The 18,874-nt window shown below is 31.3% G+C and overlaps 1 protein-coding gene and 1 long non-coding RNA gene across 7 annotated transcripts in view; one reads left to right on the forward strand and one right to left on the reverse strand.

Moving 5' to 3' along the window:
• Positions 1 to 18,874, reverse strand: part of LOC145329503 (ral GTPase-activating protein subunit beta) — a 33,167-nt gene that overhangs the window by 1,088 nt on the left and 13,205 nt on the right. For 3 of the 6 annotated variants that reach the window (XM_080173700.1, XM_080173699.1, XM_080173697.1), the window contains 24 exons: positions 18,760 to 18,839; positions 17,803 to 18,174; positions 16,686 to 16,779; positions 15,685 to 16,032; positions 11,061 to 11,202; positions 9,889 to 10,017; positions 9,486 to 9,596; positions 8,991 to 9,074; positions 8,499 to 8,602; positions 8,073 to 8,119; positions 7,821 to 7,943; positions 7,660 to 7,708; positions 7,030 to 7,121; positions 6,252 to 6,370; positions 5,905 to 5,998; positions 5,497 to 5,618; positions 5,057 to 5,201; positions 4,414 to 4,495; positions 2,934 to 3,000; positions 2,612 to 2,833; positions 1,703 to 2,090; positions 1,370 to 1,599; positions 956 to 1,069; positions 166 to 258 (listed from right to left, as the gene is read on the reverse strand). In XM_080173700.1, the coding sequence (XP_080029826.1) occupies positions 166 to 258; positions 956 to 1,069; positions 1,370 to 1,599; positions 1,703 to 2,090; positions 2,612 to 2,833; positions 2,934 to 3,000; positions 4,414 to 4,495; positions 5,057 to 5,201; positions 5,497 to 5,618; positions 5,905 to 5,998; positions 6,252 to 6,370; positions 7,030 to 7,121; positions 7,660 to 7,708; positions 7,821 to 7,943; positions 8,073 to 8,119; positions 8,499 to 8,602; positions 8,991 to 9,074; positions 9,486 to 9,596; positions 9,889 to 10,017; positions 11,061 to 11,202; positions 15,685 to 16,032; positions 16,686 to 16,779; positions 17,803 to 18,174; positions 18,760 to 18,839 (3,451 nt within the window). The remainder of the gene's footprint in view (positions 1 to 165; positions 259 to 955; positions 1,070 to 1,369; positions 1,600 to 1,702; positions 2,091 to 2,611; positions 2,834 to 2,933; positions 3,001 to 4,413; positions 4,496 to 5,056; positions 5,202 to 5,496; positions 5,619 to 5,904; positions 5,999 to 6,251; positions 6,371 to 7,029; positions 7,122 to 7,659; positions 7,709 to 7,820; positions 7,944 to 8,072; positions 8,120 to 8,498; positions 8,603 to 8,990; positions 9,075 to 9,485; positions 9,597 to 9,888; positions 10,018 to 11,060; positions 11,203 to 15,684; positions 16,033 to 16,685; positions 16,780 to 17,802; positions 18,175 to 18,759; positions 18,840 to 18,874) is intronic. The other 3 variants (XM_080173702.1, XM_080173701.1, XM_080173703.1) reach the window with 3 other exon arrangements.
• Positions 13,813 to 15,070, forward strand: LOC145329505 (uncharacterized). Its single transcript, XR_013882946.1, has 4 exons — positions 13,813 to 14,061; positions 14,213 to 14,294; positions 14,476 to 14,750; positions 14,991 to 15,070. It is a non-coding gene; the product is annotated as an uncharacterized LOC145329505 (long non-coding RNA).

The following is an 18,874-nucleotide window of genomic DNA, read 5'->3' on the forward strand; positions in this document are numbered from 1 at the left end:
CAAAAAAAATATCTAAATACAATCGATACAGAAAAGCAGCAAATAAACAGGATTAATTGAGATTTGTAGAAGATGAGAAGAAAGCCTGGACGGTTTGAATTAAATGTAATATCATTAATTTTTTAGTTTAAAAGATGAATTTAATAAAATAAAGTAACCTTGTACCTTATAATCAATATTACTTCTTGTTTTCTGATCCGGATGAACTTGATTTGTCCTTCCTTGTTTTCTACGAGTTGTCGATTCGCCACTTGTAACCTTAAAATAAAAAAATATTACATATTTATTAATGTAGTCAAGCTAAGATATCAATGGAAAATCTTCTAAAACCTTTTCAAGGCCATGATCGAATAGTATAAACATACTTTATTGCAACAAGACTTTAAAAAAGCAAACCAAAAATCCTGTGAATTGACTGATTTTTTCGCGAGATTTTTAACCATGTGCCGTGCAACCTGTTATCTTTGTTTTCTTATACACTAGATTATTTCTATGCCTTGTCATACAGATAACAAGTAGGTGCGAATATAGTATGCAGCCATAAGCAGTCAATTTAGTTAATTTGTTATTAATTTTTCAATTAAGACTTTAAAATACATTTATTGTAAAGGCAGAAACTTGATATCAAGCGTGCATATAACTTTTAAATGGAATTCGTAGGTAAGCGGTTAGGGTGCTATTATTTTGGGAAGTATAAGGTTCGAGTCTACTAAAAGCATAACAAATATGATGATTAGAACTCCCTACTGCTACATATGTTCCTTTCAATAGTGTGAATTACAAGCCCACCTATCATACTCAGGCTAGGGTAAGCTAATATTGAATAAGCTTCGACCAGAAATGTGAATGATAATGAATGGTCTTATATGCAATAAAAAATCCTTTTTATCCTTTGGTTGTATCAATGTATACAAGAAAACACTAAATATAGTCAACACTAAAACAAGTAACTTGCATCAAGTGAGAGAGATCCATGTAGACCAGAACCACTAGAACGTTCCTCTGCACAATCAGGAATATCTCCTCTCTCGAAAGAACTTGTGCTATGTGTTGATATAGCATCTGCAGCCTGAAAATTTTTATTCTTTACTAGACACTTAAAAGATTACGTTTAAAAATGTGGATTGGTCGTTTTGTTCGGAAAAATAGAGGCAAGATATACAACCTCTTAAACAAAATATTTTTGTGAAGATTTATACTATACCACATTCTAAAAAAGTTTATTTGGTTTTAATGCCGAATGTTGAGCATTAAAATGTTCTTTTCATTCTTTATAAATGTATATCATATCGTGATTTAAAGTTATTATTGATTATAAAATTAATATTTACTGGAATACGAGTAAATTAAATAAATGAGAATAATGAACCTGCTGATTTCCACTCAATGAGGAACATGGTCTAGATTCCGTACTGTATATATCTGTACTACGACAAGGTACAATAATAGCCAACTCTGAGGAAACATCCGCCCAATACAAGATTGCTTCGGTACCGTTGAACCTTGCTGGACCAGATATTTTAGGACCTGCTGGATTGCAATCATTTGTGGAGGGCTCGTCAATTATTTTCCAGCTCGTACTGTAATCTCCTGTCCAACCTTAATGAAAAAAATATTTAGCTTCTGACAACAATTCGATTTGCTGTTAACATAAATCATTATCTTAATTCAAAATTGGATATATTTACAAAATATGAATAACCTGAGTGCGTAGAAACATTGACAGGCCAACCCAGGGAAGCTAACAACTCCAGATACATTTTATTTAAGTCCCCAGCTTGACTGTTGGATATGATGTCCACAGAATTAGTCTGCCCAGGCCTCACATAGAAAGTATACATTGTGTCAAATGTTCTAGGGCTTATTTGATCAAGAGACTCAATATCCTTGGCAAAACCATCATTTTCTGTATGTAAGGCAATAAGCCTTGGCAGAGGTGAATCTAGTGCTCCTCTTAAGGCTGATATTGAAAGAAATCCAAGGTGGGACAGAATTAATCTTGCTGTCTGAAATTCTGAACAAGGTTCTGGTGGTTTGCATTCAAATTCTGTGCTGTAGCTGGTGTCTTCATCCATTGTGTGGCTCAAATCCTTAATGAAATTAAATTTAGATAATCTTCGAATTTCCCAATTTAATGTAATAAAAAGTACATTTCTCTCTCAGAGAATATATGTATATTATTAATTATAGCTCAGTCTAGTGTTGTTACTTCTTGAAGCAGGATACTGCTTTGGGATTGACACAGACAAAAGTGTATTCAGTTTATTTTGTGAACTATTAATATCTATATTATCATTTAACTCGTATTTTAATTAATAAATAATCATTAGTAAAAGATCTGTTTATCTTTACCTCGGCTACGCTACATTAACAACATAAACTTAAAAATTTTTACTTATCCTTTCGTCTAGAAAGTATTTTTGATAGGTACTTACTAGTTATAAAAAAAATCAAAGAAAAATTGCAAAGATGTTCAAAACGTATTTATTGACACGTACAGGCTGGCCGCATAATTATTCACTATTCAGACATCCCTGAAGTCAATCTTCCAGCCATCTTATAAAAAATCTAGTAATGACAGTCTAAAATATCAGAAATTATGTCAACTTACCTTTTCCAGTATTGATTGCTGTTCATTAAGCCTAGCAAGCCTGTCCAGTTCAAGAGCTAAGGTCTCATCTCCAGCTATGCTATCCACAGCTGGTATTGACCTGTCAGCTGCACAAAGAGGAATCTTTTCAATAGAATCTGGAAAGAAACAAGGCTTGGAATCTTTTCTAGTTCCAGGTTCTGCCATGGCTAATGGTCGTCCAGGATTAGCTGATCTTTGAACCTTTAAGATAAGTGAAATTAGTGATTTTACTACGTAATAGTAGAGTAAATTTGAAAAACTGAATACATTTTCCAACTCCGAATACCTAACGAAATCTTACCTGGCCAGATTTGTGACGGGGTAAGTGTCTCAACTTCAAAGTCCAGACTGACTTATTACTGGGACACCTGCAAATTTATTTGATGATTATGTAAATCCCCAAAAATGTCTAGATATAAAGACAATAATCTAAAATTTAGCACATAAACCGTTTCAAGGTAACATAAGCCCTTGAAGTAATAAACCTCTTAAACCTTATGGCTTAGAAGCTAGTTAATATTTTTTTTCTTCTAATATACAATATTTATCCATAATGTTATCGTTTAAAAATATAAAGGGAGGGGGCGGAAGTGACACTTTTTGAAACCCAAACTAAAAGTCAAAGAAATTCAACAAAATCAAGAGTTACAGCTCTGAGATTAGGCATGGTAGTTACTTTAAAGAGGCACAATATCTAACTGTGAAAAAACTACGGCCAAACTGCCGCTTCCGCCGAAAACTGCCGTTTCCCGCCAAATTAGACAATTTTCAATCATTTGAGACTTACTTTTTTTCACAAAAAAAATTCCTAATATTTGCACTTGACCTTTTTTTTAATATGTTGAAAATGTTTGAATATAAGTGTCAAAAGAAAATATATGGGACATTTTTGGAAAAAAAATATTTTGCTTCAGATGATTCCAAATAGTTTAATTTGGCGAAAAAAGGCCGTCGTTTCCTAACAGTTCGATATTGTACATCTTTAAACCAACAGTCCTGCCAAATATCAGAGCTGTAACTCTTTATTTAGTTAAGTTCCTTTGAGTTTTAGTTTTTGTTTCAAAAAGTGTCACTTCCGCCCCTTCCTTTTTTAATTTAGGCAATTTTGGGGTTTAAGGCCCGCCAGGGTAAATTGGGATTTTATTCACAAGAGTTATAAGCCCAGTTCACAAAAGACAAAGGTGGACCTCTGGAAATTTTAGGTCGACCTATAGAAGCTTTAGGTTGACCGATTTTATAAAGGTATTTGTGGGTTGTACTTGTTTAGGTTGACCTACAGAAAAAATCGGCCGACCTTTAAAAGTTATTTGTGAACTGGGCAATAAGCTTTTTTCCAATATGGCTTCTAAACCGATTAATATCCGCTGGATTAGAACTAGTTCTGGGTCATACTGAAATTAATGTATCGTTTCGTACTATAGACAATTTTTTAACCAATAATAAAATAATAATCAATACCAGTTTAGTTGACCGTGCCTTCGAACCCTCGGGGCTAACAAATCTGATAAATCTGAATGTCTATAATACGATGCGATAAATAACTATTACAGATTTTGCAGGTCAATCAACTCAAATAAAGAGCTCATTTAAATTATTAACCCCCTAAGGGCTGTCATCTATTATGGCCTGAAAACTAAATTATAACAGGCAATTAAGGAATATTATTTGGTTATTAGTTTCTATAACTGCTAGGACGGGATATACTAGATATTTTATTATTTTTTAAATCACTGATTTAATTGTCATCAATTTCTAACAGCAAACAAAAATAATTATTTTACCTTATAATTGCTGTAACTGTTGGATGAGGATCTTGAGAATTTCCTAAAGATTCTTCTAAGATTCCAAGCACAACACTTTGATCTAACAAAATTAGTTTTCATAAAAACTGAATGCCTTTTTGAAAAGACGCACAAACCCTTAAACATCTAAAAATTTCTTTTCAGTTATAGTATGGCTTCTAAACTGATAAATATCAGTAATATAAAATCATTCATACTGAAAAATAATGTAGAGAATCCATTACTCGGCAGAGGCTTCTCAGACTTAAATTTTAACCCGCTTGTGTACAAAAATTTATTACATATAACGACTTAAAAATTATTTCTAATACTTTTAGGCAAAAAAAATTTAAAATCTGATTAAAAATGGCCAAGAGACGCAAAAAATAAAAAAATTACAAAAAATAAGAAAACTTGAGTGAAATGTCATAAAGATTTTATTGGTTAATTTCTCACCTTTCTCTAAAGTATTAATACGTGCAAGGCAATAAAAATGCATTTTTACTGTATTAACTTATCCTGCTTTAGTCACTACTTCAAATAGAAAATTCTACTTTTACATCGTATAAAATTTTAAAAAAATGGCCTTAGTTCTATATGAGAAGTAAAATTTGTAATATTGTATTGTAATTGAAAAACCTACCAATGACAAAGTATCTAAATGCTTTTACAGCTGTGTGATTAGATACTTGTTCGCCACTCCAAGAGTTTGATTGAAGGAGGAGGCTGGATTCATCCAAAAGAGAAGATAAACATTCACTTCCAGTCAAACTTTGAACATGTCCAACCTTTATAAACAATTATTGGGTATTACTGGATTTTTCCCATAAAGGATTTAAATTTCAAATAAATTCAATTGTTGCTAATGTTATAAGTAATCAAAGCTCAATTTATAGCCACGACAGCAAAGAAAACAATTTAAGAAATTCTGACCTATATTTGTAGCCGAATGTCAAAAATTCAATCCTAGTTCTTTGAGTTTCAGTTTAAAAAATTACTTGCATTAAGTCAACAATCTTTACCTTCTTTTGCAATAAAAAACAAAACAAAATTTTTCTCTCTTTTTATTTTCAAGGCGCAAACCTGTTCCATGATGACTGAAAGTAAGTTTTCAGCCGCTTCTCTGACTCTTCTAGAGGCTGGGTTCAATGCTTTCTCATCTTTTGTCACTGGCGTACTTGAAGCCTTCTGCTGGGACTTTGAACCTAGTCGAGCCAGTAAATTATAAATAAAAAGCAAGATGGAGCTAAAGTGTAAAAAAATACCTTTTCATACAGAAGTTTTACAATTTCACCTTGCCCAAAAAATAGTTTTAAAAACACAACAAAAGTGAAGCTTTAACTCATAAGATAACAAAAGCTAAGTTAGTTAAGTGAATTAAACAAATTAATTTTTATTTCATGTTAAATTTATGAATGACTGTTGCAATCTTTTGTTAAAGATTTACAATAGGAACTCAATTATCCTATAACAGTGAGTCAGGGTTCTTACCTGAAATACCAAGTTCAACAACTTCAAGAACAGTGGACAGACATTCTTTATCTTGAAGAAGGTATGGGTGGTGAACTAACCAAGTAACACATGCCTAATTATAAAATACAATTTGTTTATAAATATGTTGTGTTAAATATTTGTAAAGATAGGGGATTATGCAGATAATAGACACCCTACTACTTTATAGGCAATCCCCATAAAATGACGGATAACTGAAATTCATATGCTTTTAATGTAGGCATGAAAATATAAAAAACAAAAAAACAAGAGGTATCAGTTATCTTTTTAAAGAAATATTTAAACTATATGGGTAACTATTTGGGTAATATAAACTAGTAGATGACCTGAAAAGCAGCGACAATACTGCTGTGAAGATCCCTAGAATGAGCTTGGGGAGGTCTTGAACATTGAGTTACAATATAATCGCATAACCATTTAACTGCTCTTTTACACTCTAATGCATCTGAACACAAAAAATTATAAACATTAAATAAATACATCCTAATGTAAATGGCTTTCAATAATAATACATGCAATTAATTTTGATTTATGAACTTCATAAATCTTTAAAATCTATATTATTTCATGGGGTGGGGGTGGGGATGGAGACATTTCTTACTATAGCTGCCTACATTAATTACACTCGAATTAAACCAGGAATTCTTTGAGATTACAACTTATTATTAAATGTTCCTTAATCAAAGTGTCATTTATACAAGGTCAATTTCGACAAAAAAAGGTAAAAAATGCCTACTACCCCTTTTAAACAAAAATTATCACAACAAGTGCAATTTAATAATTGTGACTTTACTTTGTGTCTTTTAAAATTATTTATTTAATACTTTTAAAAAATTACCACTGAGCTTTTTCGCTATAACAAATTAATAAATATATTACTTTCAAATTCTTGTTTTTAGACTTAATTTTACTACCCTGGATCTTATAGTGTACTTTACAAAAAAAGATTTAGTATCTCTAAAAGACGAAGGTCCTTGTTTGAAGGCACGAATCTATCTGATCTAATTTTAGATAAAATATCAGAATCCTAATTCCAAAAATGCTTCGGATTGTCATACATAGAAGAGCCTATTTTCTAATAATTGAATTAAAATGAAAATTTACCTTGTTCTTGAATTTGAATCCTTGCAAGACCGCTTAGCATCTCCAGAGCTGCCAAGCTTGTGTTTAGTTCAGATCTCCAGCTAGAGATTAATCTACAAAAGAGCATGAAATAAAATTATTATTATTCATATTTTAAAATTAAATTTTTTATGTTGCCATAATAATTTAGAAGCATTATTTTGAAATATTTGTTTAAGTTCTTGTTGAAGATAAGTTTGAGTGTGCCTAAGTCATTTTTCAATTTTGTATTTTTTTGTTTAGAGCTTATATCTCAAATTTTCTTGATTTCTTTTATTGTATTTTACTTATAAGCTAGCGGCTACGCCCCTAGAGGCCTCTAGTGGCACTTTAATTGTTTTTATTTATATTCAAAATATAGCTATTTAACGCTTGACGTTTATTTTTCGTTGAACTCTCTTTCTAAAATCGATAAATTTAAAAAAAATTAATTTCTCTAGGGAGGGTGGTGGTACCCTCCCCCAAAATAGTTATAAACCTTCCCGGGACATATGGGAATATACCCTGTTAAGGAGAACCCGATCAGTTCAGCGGTTAGCGAGATCCTTCGGTACAGACACACAGATACACAGACATCCTGTTACTTTGGTATAAGGATAATCATAAATATACCTGTGGCAAACTAAATAAGTTGCTCGCACAAATAACGCATGGGCTGAATCTAAATTAAGAATAATATTATCAAAACATCTGAAAACATTTATAGACTAAAAATAAAACGAAAATAATCACTTAAAATAAAAGAAATAAAAAAAAACAAAAGTAATAACTACCAGCCACATTATCCATATCTATAGATGGTTCATTAAAGCTTGATCTTTCAGAAAGTTGTGTGTGGTGATAGTGATCAGCTGATCCATTTGTTTGATCACTCATCACACTTCCTGTCTCACTTGCTACACACAAAAAATTCATTTGCATAAAAAAAGATTAAACAAATAAAAAACAGTAAAAATAAAATAAACATAACTAAATAAACATATGAAAACTTATTTCTAACTTAATCTAGTATTTCAAATGTTTACCTGTGTTGAAAAGACCTGCAGAATTTCTGTCTGTATTGTTTGAAAATCTAAATAAAATCAAAGAACAACACATCAATAGTAACAAAGCTGTGAAAAAAAGGTAAAAAATTAGGGAAAGTTTTAAGGAATGAAATTAAAATATATTACTGTCCTTTCATGTACAGACATACAAACCTAGTCTTTTAGCTTAAATAATTATAATCTGATGATAAATGGCCATGATACATCCTTCTATTTGGCATATAGAATCTAATTACTATCTAATTCTTATACTTTCAGTCGGAAATGATTGAAAATCAGATGAAAAAATATGGGCCAGGATACACAAAATTAAAAATCCGATAAAAATGACGGTGTTACTCGATTGGGATTCTAAAGCACCACTTAAAAAAATGAATTGGCGCAAAAGTCTAAAAAAAAATTTACCCATCATTTTGTGTAAGTTCAGCTTCTTCAAGAGAAGCAGCATCTTGAACTCCCAACATCAAGCATCCCAATAACATGTGAGTATTAACTCCCTCAGTTTCAACCTATATTATTAAAGTATATCACAATTATTTAGCCTTCATTTGTAGATTTTTTTCTCTTATCCTGAAAAGTTATTCTTCTTTCTAGATACTAACTATCTTTTTTTTATATCATCTAAAAAATTTTCCTTCATAACAACATTTTCTGCCTTTATAATTTTACAATTTTCTTTATTTTTACTTATCTTTTCATATGTAAATTAATTTAATATGATTTATGTCATTTAGACTGAAGATGGTGCAATGTTTACCAAAATATATTTCAATAAATAACTAAGAAGTATCAAAGACTTTTTCACTCAGTGAATTTATCATATATTTTTTAGTAGAAAAGCAATGATTTCATATAAATATTGTAGGCTCTAAAAAAATTTGGTACTTTTTCTATTACCTGCAATGCATTTATAAGAAGATTGACAAGTCTTGGCTTTAGTTGGTTAAAGCTTACACTTGGTCCACCAGTTGGCAATAATTCCTAAATTGTTTCAAAAGTGTAAAGGGTGGTTTCATCTAAAAAAGATCTATTATACTGCAGATCTTTCATATATGTGTGTGCCCCACAGGACCACATTTTCATGTAACAAAACAATTTGCCGAATTTCATAAATATCTCAAAAAAATTTCTATTAATTTGTAAGCATAAATTAGAAAATTTATAAAAAAAATATGTTATCAGTTAGTTTTCATAAAATCTACATACTCTGTGTACATAGACCGACACAGACCAAATATCCTTATAAAATCAACTCTTGCCGACGTATAATTACTTTACTTAAAAAGTCATGAAGTCAGAGCTCTCTATCTAACCTACAATAAAATGACATTGAAAAAACTAGAGGGGGGGCTTAGAGGGGTTTAGAAAAAATTAATAAATAAAGATATTAACCTTGATATGCATGTTAGAGAAGTGTAAAGGCAACGCCAACATGGATTGTAGAAGATGGATTGCAGATCTACGTAAATCTCCTCGATTTATATAGGATACAGTCATCTTGATCTAAATAATAATTAGGATCTATATAATAACAATTTAAAGGGGATACAGGCATCTCAATCTATATAAATATTAGATTTTTGATCATTTTGATCTATACAAATAATTTGGTTTCCTATAAGTATACAGTCATCTTCATCTTTGTAAATATTAACAATTTATTTAGGATAGAGGCATCTGGGCTATACCTACAAATTATTAGATTTTATATCTTTAACTGTCATGTCATATTCATCTCTGTCGATTATGGATTCATGACATAATTTTTAATTAAGCAATGCTTATTCAGTGTTACCTCTTTTTCTGGTAAAACAGCTTCCAATGCTGTGACTAAGAAAGGAGCAAGAACATTGACACCATCAAGATCTATTCTCAGAAGATTACTAGAATTCAGAAGAATACTTGCCAGACTTTCACTTACAACCTTAAAAAAAACTATTTTTTATTCCAGAACTAAAAACCTTGGATAACAACATCCATAAAAATCGAAGCTTGTATTATGAAGTTATAAACATTAAACACACTATTTCAGCAGTTCATTTTTGATAGCAGCTGTAAACAAGAATAGTTTTCATGAAAACTAAAACCTTTTTTTAAATGATCATTTCCTTTCATGTTTAAACTACGGACATTCAAACCATATAGAACATCATTAAAGAATTTTTTTTTTTTTTTTTGGGTGGGGGGGGAGGGCCAGGGGGGGCTGGAGTTGGAGCAGGTTTACTTAAGAACCCTTAAAACTAGAGTAAGCTAAATTCGGATTTAAGCTACTGTAGGACCAAATTTACTTTTAAAAATTTCGCTAAACCCCCTCTTCCATCTGGGGGGAAGGAGTTCAGTTGGTAAACACTATTAGGTGTTTCTCAAAAACCACTAGAGATAAATGGAGCATAACCTTAGGATTACACTTTTGAAGGCCTAAAGTTGCTTTAAAAAATATTGTCGATCACCCACCAACCAAGGACATCCAAGGGTGATTCCCCCCCCCCCCCCCCCCATCAATTTTGGGGGTGTAAATACCTCCCCCAAAATAAATAAATCCGTAAAAAAATCCACCATATTAAAACAGTTCTGAACCATGATATAAAATACATGTTATAGTTTGTAATGGCCTTTAAATTAAAGAAGGCACTGGGTGTGTCTAAACAATATCTATTCAAAGAAGTAAAATTTTCCAATTATTAAGAATTTTTTTTTAGGTAAATCAACTTAATCAAACATTTCAGTAATATCAAAAATAACGTAAACCGTGAGCTAAATCGACCAAATATTGAGCTAGAATTTTGAAATTTGGTACATAAGCCTAGTTTAATAGGTACTCCATCTAAATGGGGAAAAAATCCTAGCACATAGCACCCCCTTGATAAAATTCAAATTCTAAATTTCTATTATATAATATTGGTCAGAACGTTTGGGAATTATTTTCTAACGAGTTTAGCTAGAAATATAATAGGCTATTTTTGTTACCTTATCTGGACCCACAGCAAGTCCTTTCTGTACTGCCAGGTAGAACCTTGCCAAATATACAGGCAATATTTCCTCTCCTGTTCTCTTGGAGCAAAAAATTCTGCACAAGGCACCAAGTGCTTCAGCACGTCCAGACTCAAAGCTGAAAGGTTATAATCGTTAATTCGTTGTTTTTAGTTACGATGCTACTCTGTAATTCACGTTGTCCTTCCGTCAGTGAGCCCATAAAGGTGTTGGGGAAATGTGATTTTCTTGCATCCTTGTTCTATAAATTCTTAGATTCTTACCGAAATTTCTTGTTCTTCAAATTTTCTAATCTTTTCTACATTTTATTTGAACAAAACAAACAAAAATCGCCGTACTTTTACTTTATTTCTAATTTAAAATTTCTAAAAAAATACTTTTAATTTATCTTTTATTTTTGTTTCATCGGCGCCTGTAAAGGGCAATCTTAACATAAAATTACTTAAAACTTTCATTTTGTACTCAAATAGATTAAAATCGCCGTAGATTCTAATGTAACGTTTTCGTCTTTTTAATTAATATTTGTACTTTTAAAAGATACATATTAAGGAATTTTTAGGCATTTTCTTTGTTTACTTTTAGAACCTGTAATTTGCTACATTTCATGGTAAATATATTTTATCATTCGTATTATAAAACTCGTCGTATTGAAAGCATCTGTTCTACAATTTAGTAGTAAATTCATTTTATAAGTTAAATTTGTTAATAGTTAAAATCTTCAGTTATTAAGTTAAAATTGTTAAAAGTTAAATAGTTTAGTATGTTTTATTGTGTTTTATAGTGTTAAAGTTTAAATTTGAATCCTTTTTTGTTGTTCAATTATTTTCTGTTTTAAAACCTTTTCATAATAAGTCTCCCTTTATTTTATAAGGCGTTAATTTGAATATATTAGGTTTGGAAGGGGGTCATATTATATATCTTATTATAGGAAATCTGTACTTCAGAATAAGGATAGAATGTTTGGAAGGGTCCCCACCATTGGGCCAGTACGAGTACATACTACTAATCTTTCATTACACCTGGAAGGACACATTATAGGGTAAGTTTTTAAAATCATTGTAGTAATTTAAAGGTTATATTGTGTATCAGGATTAGATAATTAAAATCCAAGTTTTACTCTTATTGCCAAGTTACCACTACTGTGAAATTAAAAGTTTAGTCAGCTTATGTGTACATTTATCCATAAAAGTGAATGAATTGTGTTTGTCTATAAAAGCTAATATCTAAATTGTGTTTATAATTTGTTGTTTATAAGAGAATAAGGATAAAATTGTCTTAGTATCTTCTATATATCATATCTATTTTATTTACCTAATCCAGGTCTTCTGCCAAGATGAAGTAATGTAAATATTTATTTCATTGGAAGCTTTTAATTTTTACTCTTAACTTTTTTACATTTATCCTCTTTCTTTGTCAAACTTAGGTATATATTATTAAACACAATCAATTAATCTAGTCTGTAAGTGCTACTCTATAGCTAAATACTCTATTGCTCTATTACTGATATATTTCAAAACAAAGTCTAAGTCTAAATATTTTCAGGAAAACAGATACAATTACAGTTATACCTAGTGTTAAACCTACCTAATTAAATAATTTGTCTAATACCTAGTAATTTTATTAATTGTTTGAATATTTTTTGTGCAATTATTTTGTCTTAATAAAATAGTTAATTTTAAAAGTCTTTATTGATAAAGTTTTATTTATATGTTTGGTTTTGTAAGGTATCAATTGATTTGAAATGGTGCATATAAAATTCACAAAACAATCCTATTTAAGATAGAAAGCTAAATTTTTTAAAATAAAATATGTTTACATTCTATGTACATATTTCAACTAAGTTTCGTCAAAATATCCGCATTAATTAGGGTTCTGTATCGATTCTAAGATTTTAAAGTTTTCGTGATTTTGTTGACACCTATTCAAGCTGGACGGTTAAAAGGGGGGAGGCGGATGTGCCACTTTTTGAAACCAAAACTAAAAGTCAACAAAGGAACTCAACTAAAAAAAGAGTTACAAGTCTGAGATTTTGCATGGCAGTTGCTATATAGGGGTACAATATGGAACTGTGAAGAAACGGCGGCGCAACCGCCAAAAACCGCCGTTTCCAGCCAAAATATTTTTTGCAATTTCTCGACGGTTTTCGGCGGTTGCCCCGCCGTTTCTTCACTGTTCCATATTGTAACCCTATAAAGCAACTGCCATGCAAAATCTCAGACCTGTATTTCTTTTTTTAGTTGAGTTCCTTTGACTTTTAGTTTTGGTTTCAAAAAGTGGCACATCCGCTTCCCCCCATGTACAGAATGTACATCTAGAGCAGCAAAATGGAATTTCACCTTAATCTTCTGAATTTTCTAGATCATCATTGGCAAGAGAGTCCCCATTGTCAAGAGGATCCTCCAGATGATTATTTCCACCAAAGATCAAGAAGATTTAGTTATGAAATTATTATTTAAACTTGTTTAGCTTGAGTAAGGCTTTATGTAAATAGGATGCCAATATTAATGATTCTTATGTAAATGTAAAAGTCTAAATGATTCTTTTCTTGATTTGCTTTTGCTGCATTTAATTCCCTTAACTTAACTTAAATTAGCAGTCATAGGCAGGAAAGATAATTTATGAATAGACCTTATTAATTGTTAATTTTATTTCCAGATATCCTAAGTGTTTTATTTAAAATGAATGTCTGAAACAATCTGAAAGAAACCAAAGATTTAAAAAGGTAGAATTTTGACTCTTATTTACAATTTGCTCAGTAGCCAAGAGAGGTGGGGCTGAGGCATTGTTGATGTTGATCCTGATCTTGTCTTGTTAAGGACTGTTGCTGCTGATGGTGATGGTGACAGAGATGATCTGGTAGAGTTCAGAGAGGAGGATCAAGCAACACTAGAGTTGGTCAACTGTGGATGAATGTCTGGCACTCAAATCCCCAACACCCTACCAAACAAGGGTTGAGCTTGAGTTGGGAAGCTTGCAGGTGTGTAAAGTTTAATTTAATGCTATCTGATGTTTAAAGCAATCAAATTCATGCAAGCAAAGTTGATCTCCTTAAAATTGAATCTGGCACTGAATAGTTTAAATTGTCTGATGATTATGTATCCATTCAATCCTAATCTGATGATCTTTAGGAGTGGCTTGGAGTGGAGCCAGCCCAGTAGAGAGGGAACCCTGCAAGAAGTGGCCTACAAGCAAAACTGCCACTTGAAAAAGGTACATACATTTAAGAGTCAAATTTAAAGAGCCTTGAAACTAGCAATTTCATCAATATCAGCAATTGAGTCCTTTAAGTCATCTTTAATAGTGTTGAACAAAAGATTCTTAAGTCAAGTCTTTAAAATAACTGACGATTCATTATCATCATCTTCCAGCTCCTCAAGTATATCTATTTTAGAGCTGCAGCTGCTGACAATCACAAGCTGACAAGGAGCACCAATTGACAAAGGAGCACCCATTGACAAAGGAGTACTAGAGGATGAGATAAGAGTTGATTACTGATGATCTGATCAAGATGATGATATAGTTGATGATGATACCAAAGATGATGATATAGTTGATGATGATACCAAGGATGATGATGAAAGTAATAATGAAGAAGCTATGAGTGATGAAGTTATTGATGTTGACAGCCAAGAAATGTTGAAGTAAAAGATGCTTGAGAAAGACTATGTAAGTTTAATTATTATTGTAAACCAATTTATTTTAATTTCTTTCTTCAATAATTCAAATTCAATCAATTTCTTTTACAAAAGCAGATAAAGTTTGACCTTCTGTCATTAAAAAATATTCAATTCAAAATCATTCCAAAAGTTTTATTTTTATCAATTTTAAACATTTTAAATTTTAAATCAAATGCATATATTTATTGTAAAGGATATCTGGATTAGTCTAATGGTCTATTCTTTTTAGGTTTACCGCACCATTGATGTAAGAAACTATTGAATAAGAATAAGAAACTGTGTGTAAATAAAGTTCAAATATTTGCAGAAGTCAACACAGAATGGCTAGAAACAAACTTTAAAATTCTACCTGTGGGCAGTCAAGCTGAAATACTATGCAGGTCAGAACACCCCTTTTCAGAAGATAAATACTACATATTTCCACTAAGTGTATTAAGAGTTATTCGCTACATATGGATGTTACCATCCTTGTTTTTAAGACTTTGTATTGTTCCACCAAAGGGGTAGTTTCACGAAAGGCATTTGAACTTAATTTAGTGAACCGCATATTTTTTCCTGGTTAATTGGTTAAACTACATTTATATGGCATATATTTGAAAGAATTACAATTTTCTACAACGTAGTTTTTAAAATATCAAGACTTGAAAATCGTCTTTTAAATTGCATATATCACAAAAAGACGATTTTCAAGTCTTGATATTTTAAAAACTACGTTGTAGAAAATTGCCATATAAATATAGCTAGACCCATTAAGTAGCAAAAAATATGCGGTTCACTAAATTAAGTTCAAATGCATCTCGTGAAACTACCCCTTTAAATATTTCACAAAGAAGCCATAGAGTCAGAAACTGTACTTTTTCAAGACATTCTGCCAGTTTGCCCGTTTTTTGAAAATACATGTAATAAAATTATTGGTTTCTTACTTGTTAGGAGTAAGGCCAGGTGGTAAATCTTCCATTTCACTAGCAGGCAAGGAATAAGTTTGTGAGCTCACTCCAGAGCTTCCACCTGTAAAACTTGAGGTCCTTGGCTGATCCCTGGAAGTTTCAACTGATCCTCTTGCTCCAAGAGATGATTTAGGGCTGTTGGAGTTTACTCTTAGATCGGTCCCAATAAAGGCGGCTTCAAATAACCATAGGCCAAATAGATGTAAAATAGAATTGCAGGATGGTCTTAAGGGTGATGGAGACAGATTTTGTTGATCATTCAGAGTTCCTGTTACTGTGGCTAACATTATAGCACTATTCATCACTGCACTTGTTGAAATCAAACTAAACGTAAATAAAAATAAAATTTAAACAAGAAAGAGAATTGTTTTTTAACCCACAGCTTGCAACTTATTTACTTTTTGAAAAGTAAACAAATGTCTATCCTCCTTTACGAAGATCATATCAACTGTATCATTGTAAATGTACATCAATTTATTGACCATTGTTTTATCCCATTAGGATAGAAATAAAATATTTTTTTCATTTAACGACTAATATCCACTGGATTTGAACCGGTTCTGTTTATACTAAAATAAGAGGTATTCTTTATAATACAGTAAGGTAAAAATGTAACCCATTGAAAAACAATATATTAACAAATATGTCAATACGTTTTTACATCAATGCAAAATTACCAAAAGTTTTTATCATATTTAATGAATTTGCTAACTAGACCTTTAAGGTTTTCCTGATTATGCGAAATATCATACCATCTTTCTAGCTGATTTTAAGAGTGTGTCTCTAGATTATTTTTAGCGTAACACACCTATACATTCACACACAAATGGACAGACATACATTTTGGGGATCATCATACAGGAAGTCCCCAAGGCCATATATAAATGACGAGAAAGCATTGAAATTTTCTTTTTTAATTGGTGGAAAATGTGAACACAAGTTGTCTTTTTTTTCAAAAGGGCACAGAAATATATTACCTGGAGCCTGATAAAGATTGATTTTGAGGTGGACCAGCAGAGGTTGAGGTGGATCTACTCATTGTTGATATCATCTGACCAGGACGTGGTAATCCTAAACACAAAGTTTATTCAATTAATTTTTAAACATATTCCTGTTACTAAAGCCAATTTTGATATGATTATCCTTATACTAAAGTAACAGGATGTTTGTCTGTGTGTTTGTACCGAAGGATCTCGCTAACCGCTGAACCGATCTGGTTCTCCTTTACAGGGTAGCTTCTCGTAGGTCCCGGGAAGGTTTATAACTATTTTCTTGGGGGTGGGACAACCCCAACCCCCCCCAAAAAAATTTTTTTTTTACTTTTTCTTTTAAAATCTAAAATAAGAAATTGGGTTATTAAATTCGACTAGCCGCTAGTTATATATATATAGAGCTGGGCAGCTAATCATTATTTTAGTATATCTCATACTCATTATATGTTTAAATAAGTGAAAAAATGTACAATGATAAAAATTGTAATCATTTGGCCTTCAATATCAGGACATCAGGAGTATCTAATTTTAAATAATTGTAAAATAAATAGCGATGGTTCAAAGTGTGCAACCCCCCACGCCCCCCCCCCCCCCATAATATTTATATTTGAGATCATACAATATATGAGTATCTCAGCATTGGGTATTTTAATGTAAGAGTGTTTATTTTAATATTTAAGGATGTTAGTAATATTATTGTCTAAAGTATCTTTTAAATAATATTTACACTTATTGCAAGCTAATGGACAAGACAAAACAATGTAAACTAGAAAAAATAAACTTCAAACTAAAAAAAATAAACAATAATTAAAGAATTTTCATTCAGACAAATAACAAAAGCATCATAAAACAATCAAATGAACACTAAAATAAGGCCTATAAAAATATAATCATTTGATTGTGTATAAGTTTGTATATTATGTATTATATACAGTTTACTATTATATTACAAAGCCAAACAAATATAAAAACTAATACACATTATTTATTTGTTTCTTTCCTGTTATATTTGTAAATTATTCACTTTATGTGTAAATGACTGAAAATGTTAATTAAACATCATGCATTAAAAATATATCTATATTCTACACATTCTCAGCACCTTCCAAAACTGTAGATCCATCCAAAGAAATAGTTCTGTTCACATTTCTATAATCATGATAAGCAGAAGAGCTAGATGTACCGACACTGTGTCGCAACACAGGACCCCCACTAGTTACACAACTTGTAGAGCTGGTGTAACGATTACTAGCTGATCCATCACTACGACTTTTTAGATTTTCTAAATTCTTTTCCCGCATTATGGGCGTTTTAACCATTTCTTTTAGGGCAGCTGCGGACTCGCGGATTCCGGTTGAGGAAGATTCTTTTGTCATCTGTAATTTAGGCTGCGTCTGGTCTTTGCCAATGGATACTTTTGCTGTGGCTCGGTTTGGTATATTGGTCATGTGAGAGTGAGCCTGTGCAGCAAGCCCTAATTAGGTTAGTTGTTAGGTTATATTTTTAAATCATCCTGCAAAATATGATTCATACCAATCGGGGAAATGAAATAAATCGGTTACATATAATGTTTGAAGAAAAAAATATTATGGCTCAAATTCTTTTGTTTGAATATATTACCTACATTTCTTATAAACTACTTTGAGAACAAACTTAAACTAGCAGCATATAGAAAAATACGTCCTAATGTCTAAACAAACCCACATACATACCCAGGTAAAAAAAAACATACAGTCATAATCATTATCATATTAAAATTTATAAAAACCAAGAAGCAGCTTTAAAGACGGGTCAGTCTGACACCAATGAATTTGATGTTATATTTAGGTTGGGAAATTTATAAAAAAAAGTTTAAGAGCTTTAATTAACACAAACTAAAAAATAGTAAAAATATTAAAGAGGATTAAATGCAGTCAACGAGCTGCTATTGTGATTAAATACTCAAATGACCCATATATTTCATGTTTACTGAGAAAATCTCACTCAATTGCATACGGAATGATGACTAAGCTCCTCTACTAAAAACGGCATGATCATAAATTATGAAAAATACAAATACCCAAAATAATATTCTTCCTTGAAGTAGGTGGTGTCGGTGCTTGTATGGGTGCTTGATTTGTAGACTGTTGAGATATCATACTAACGAGATAAATAAATATTGTACTAAAAAATTT

Source organism: Acartia tonsa, chromosome 10 (genome assembly GCF_053477335.1).
Source record: "Acartia tonsa isolate MP-2025a chromosome 10, ASM5347733v1, whole genome shotgun sequence".
Classification (NCBI taxonomy): Eukaryota; Metazoa; Arthropoda; class Copepoda; order Calanoida; family Acartiidae; genus Acartia; species Acartia tonsa.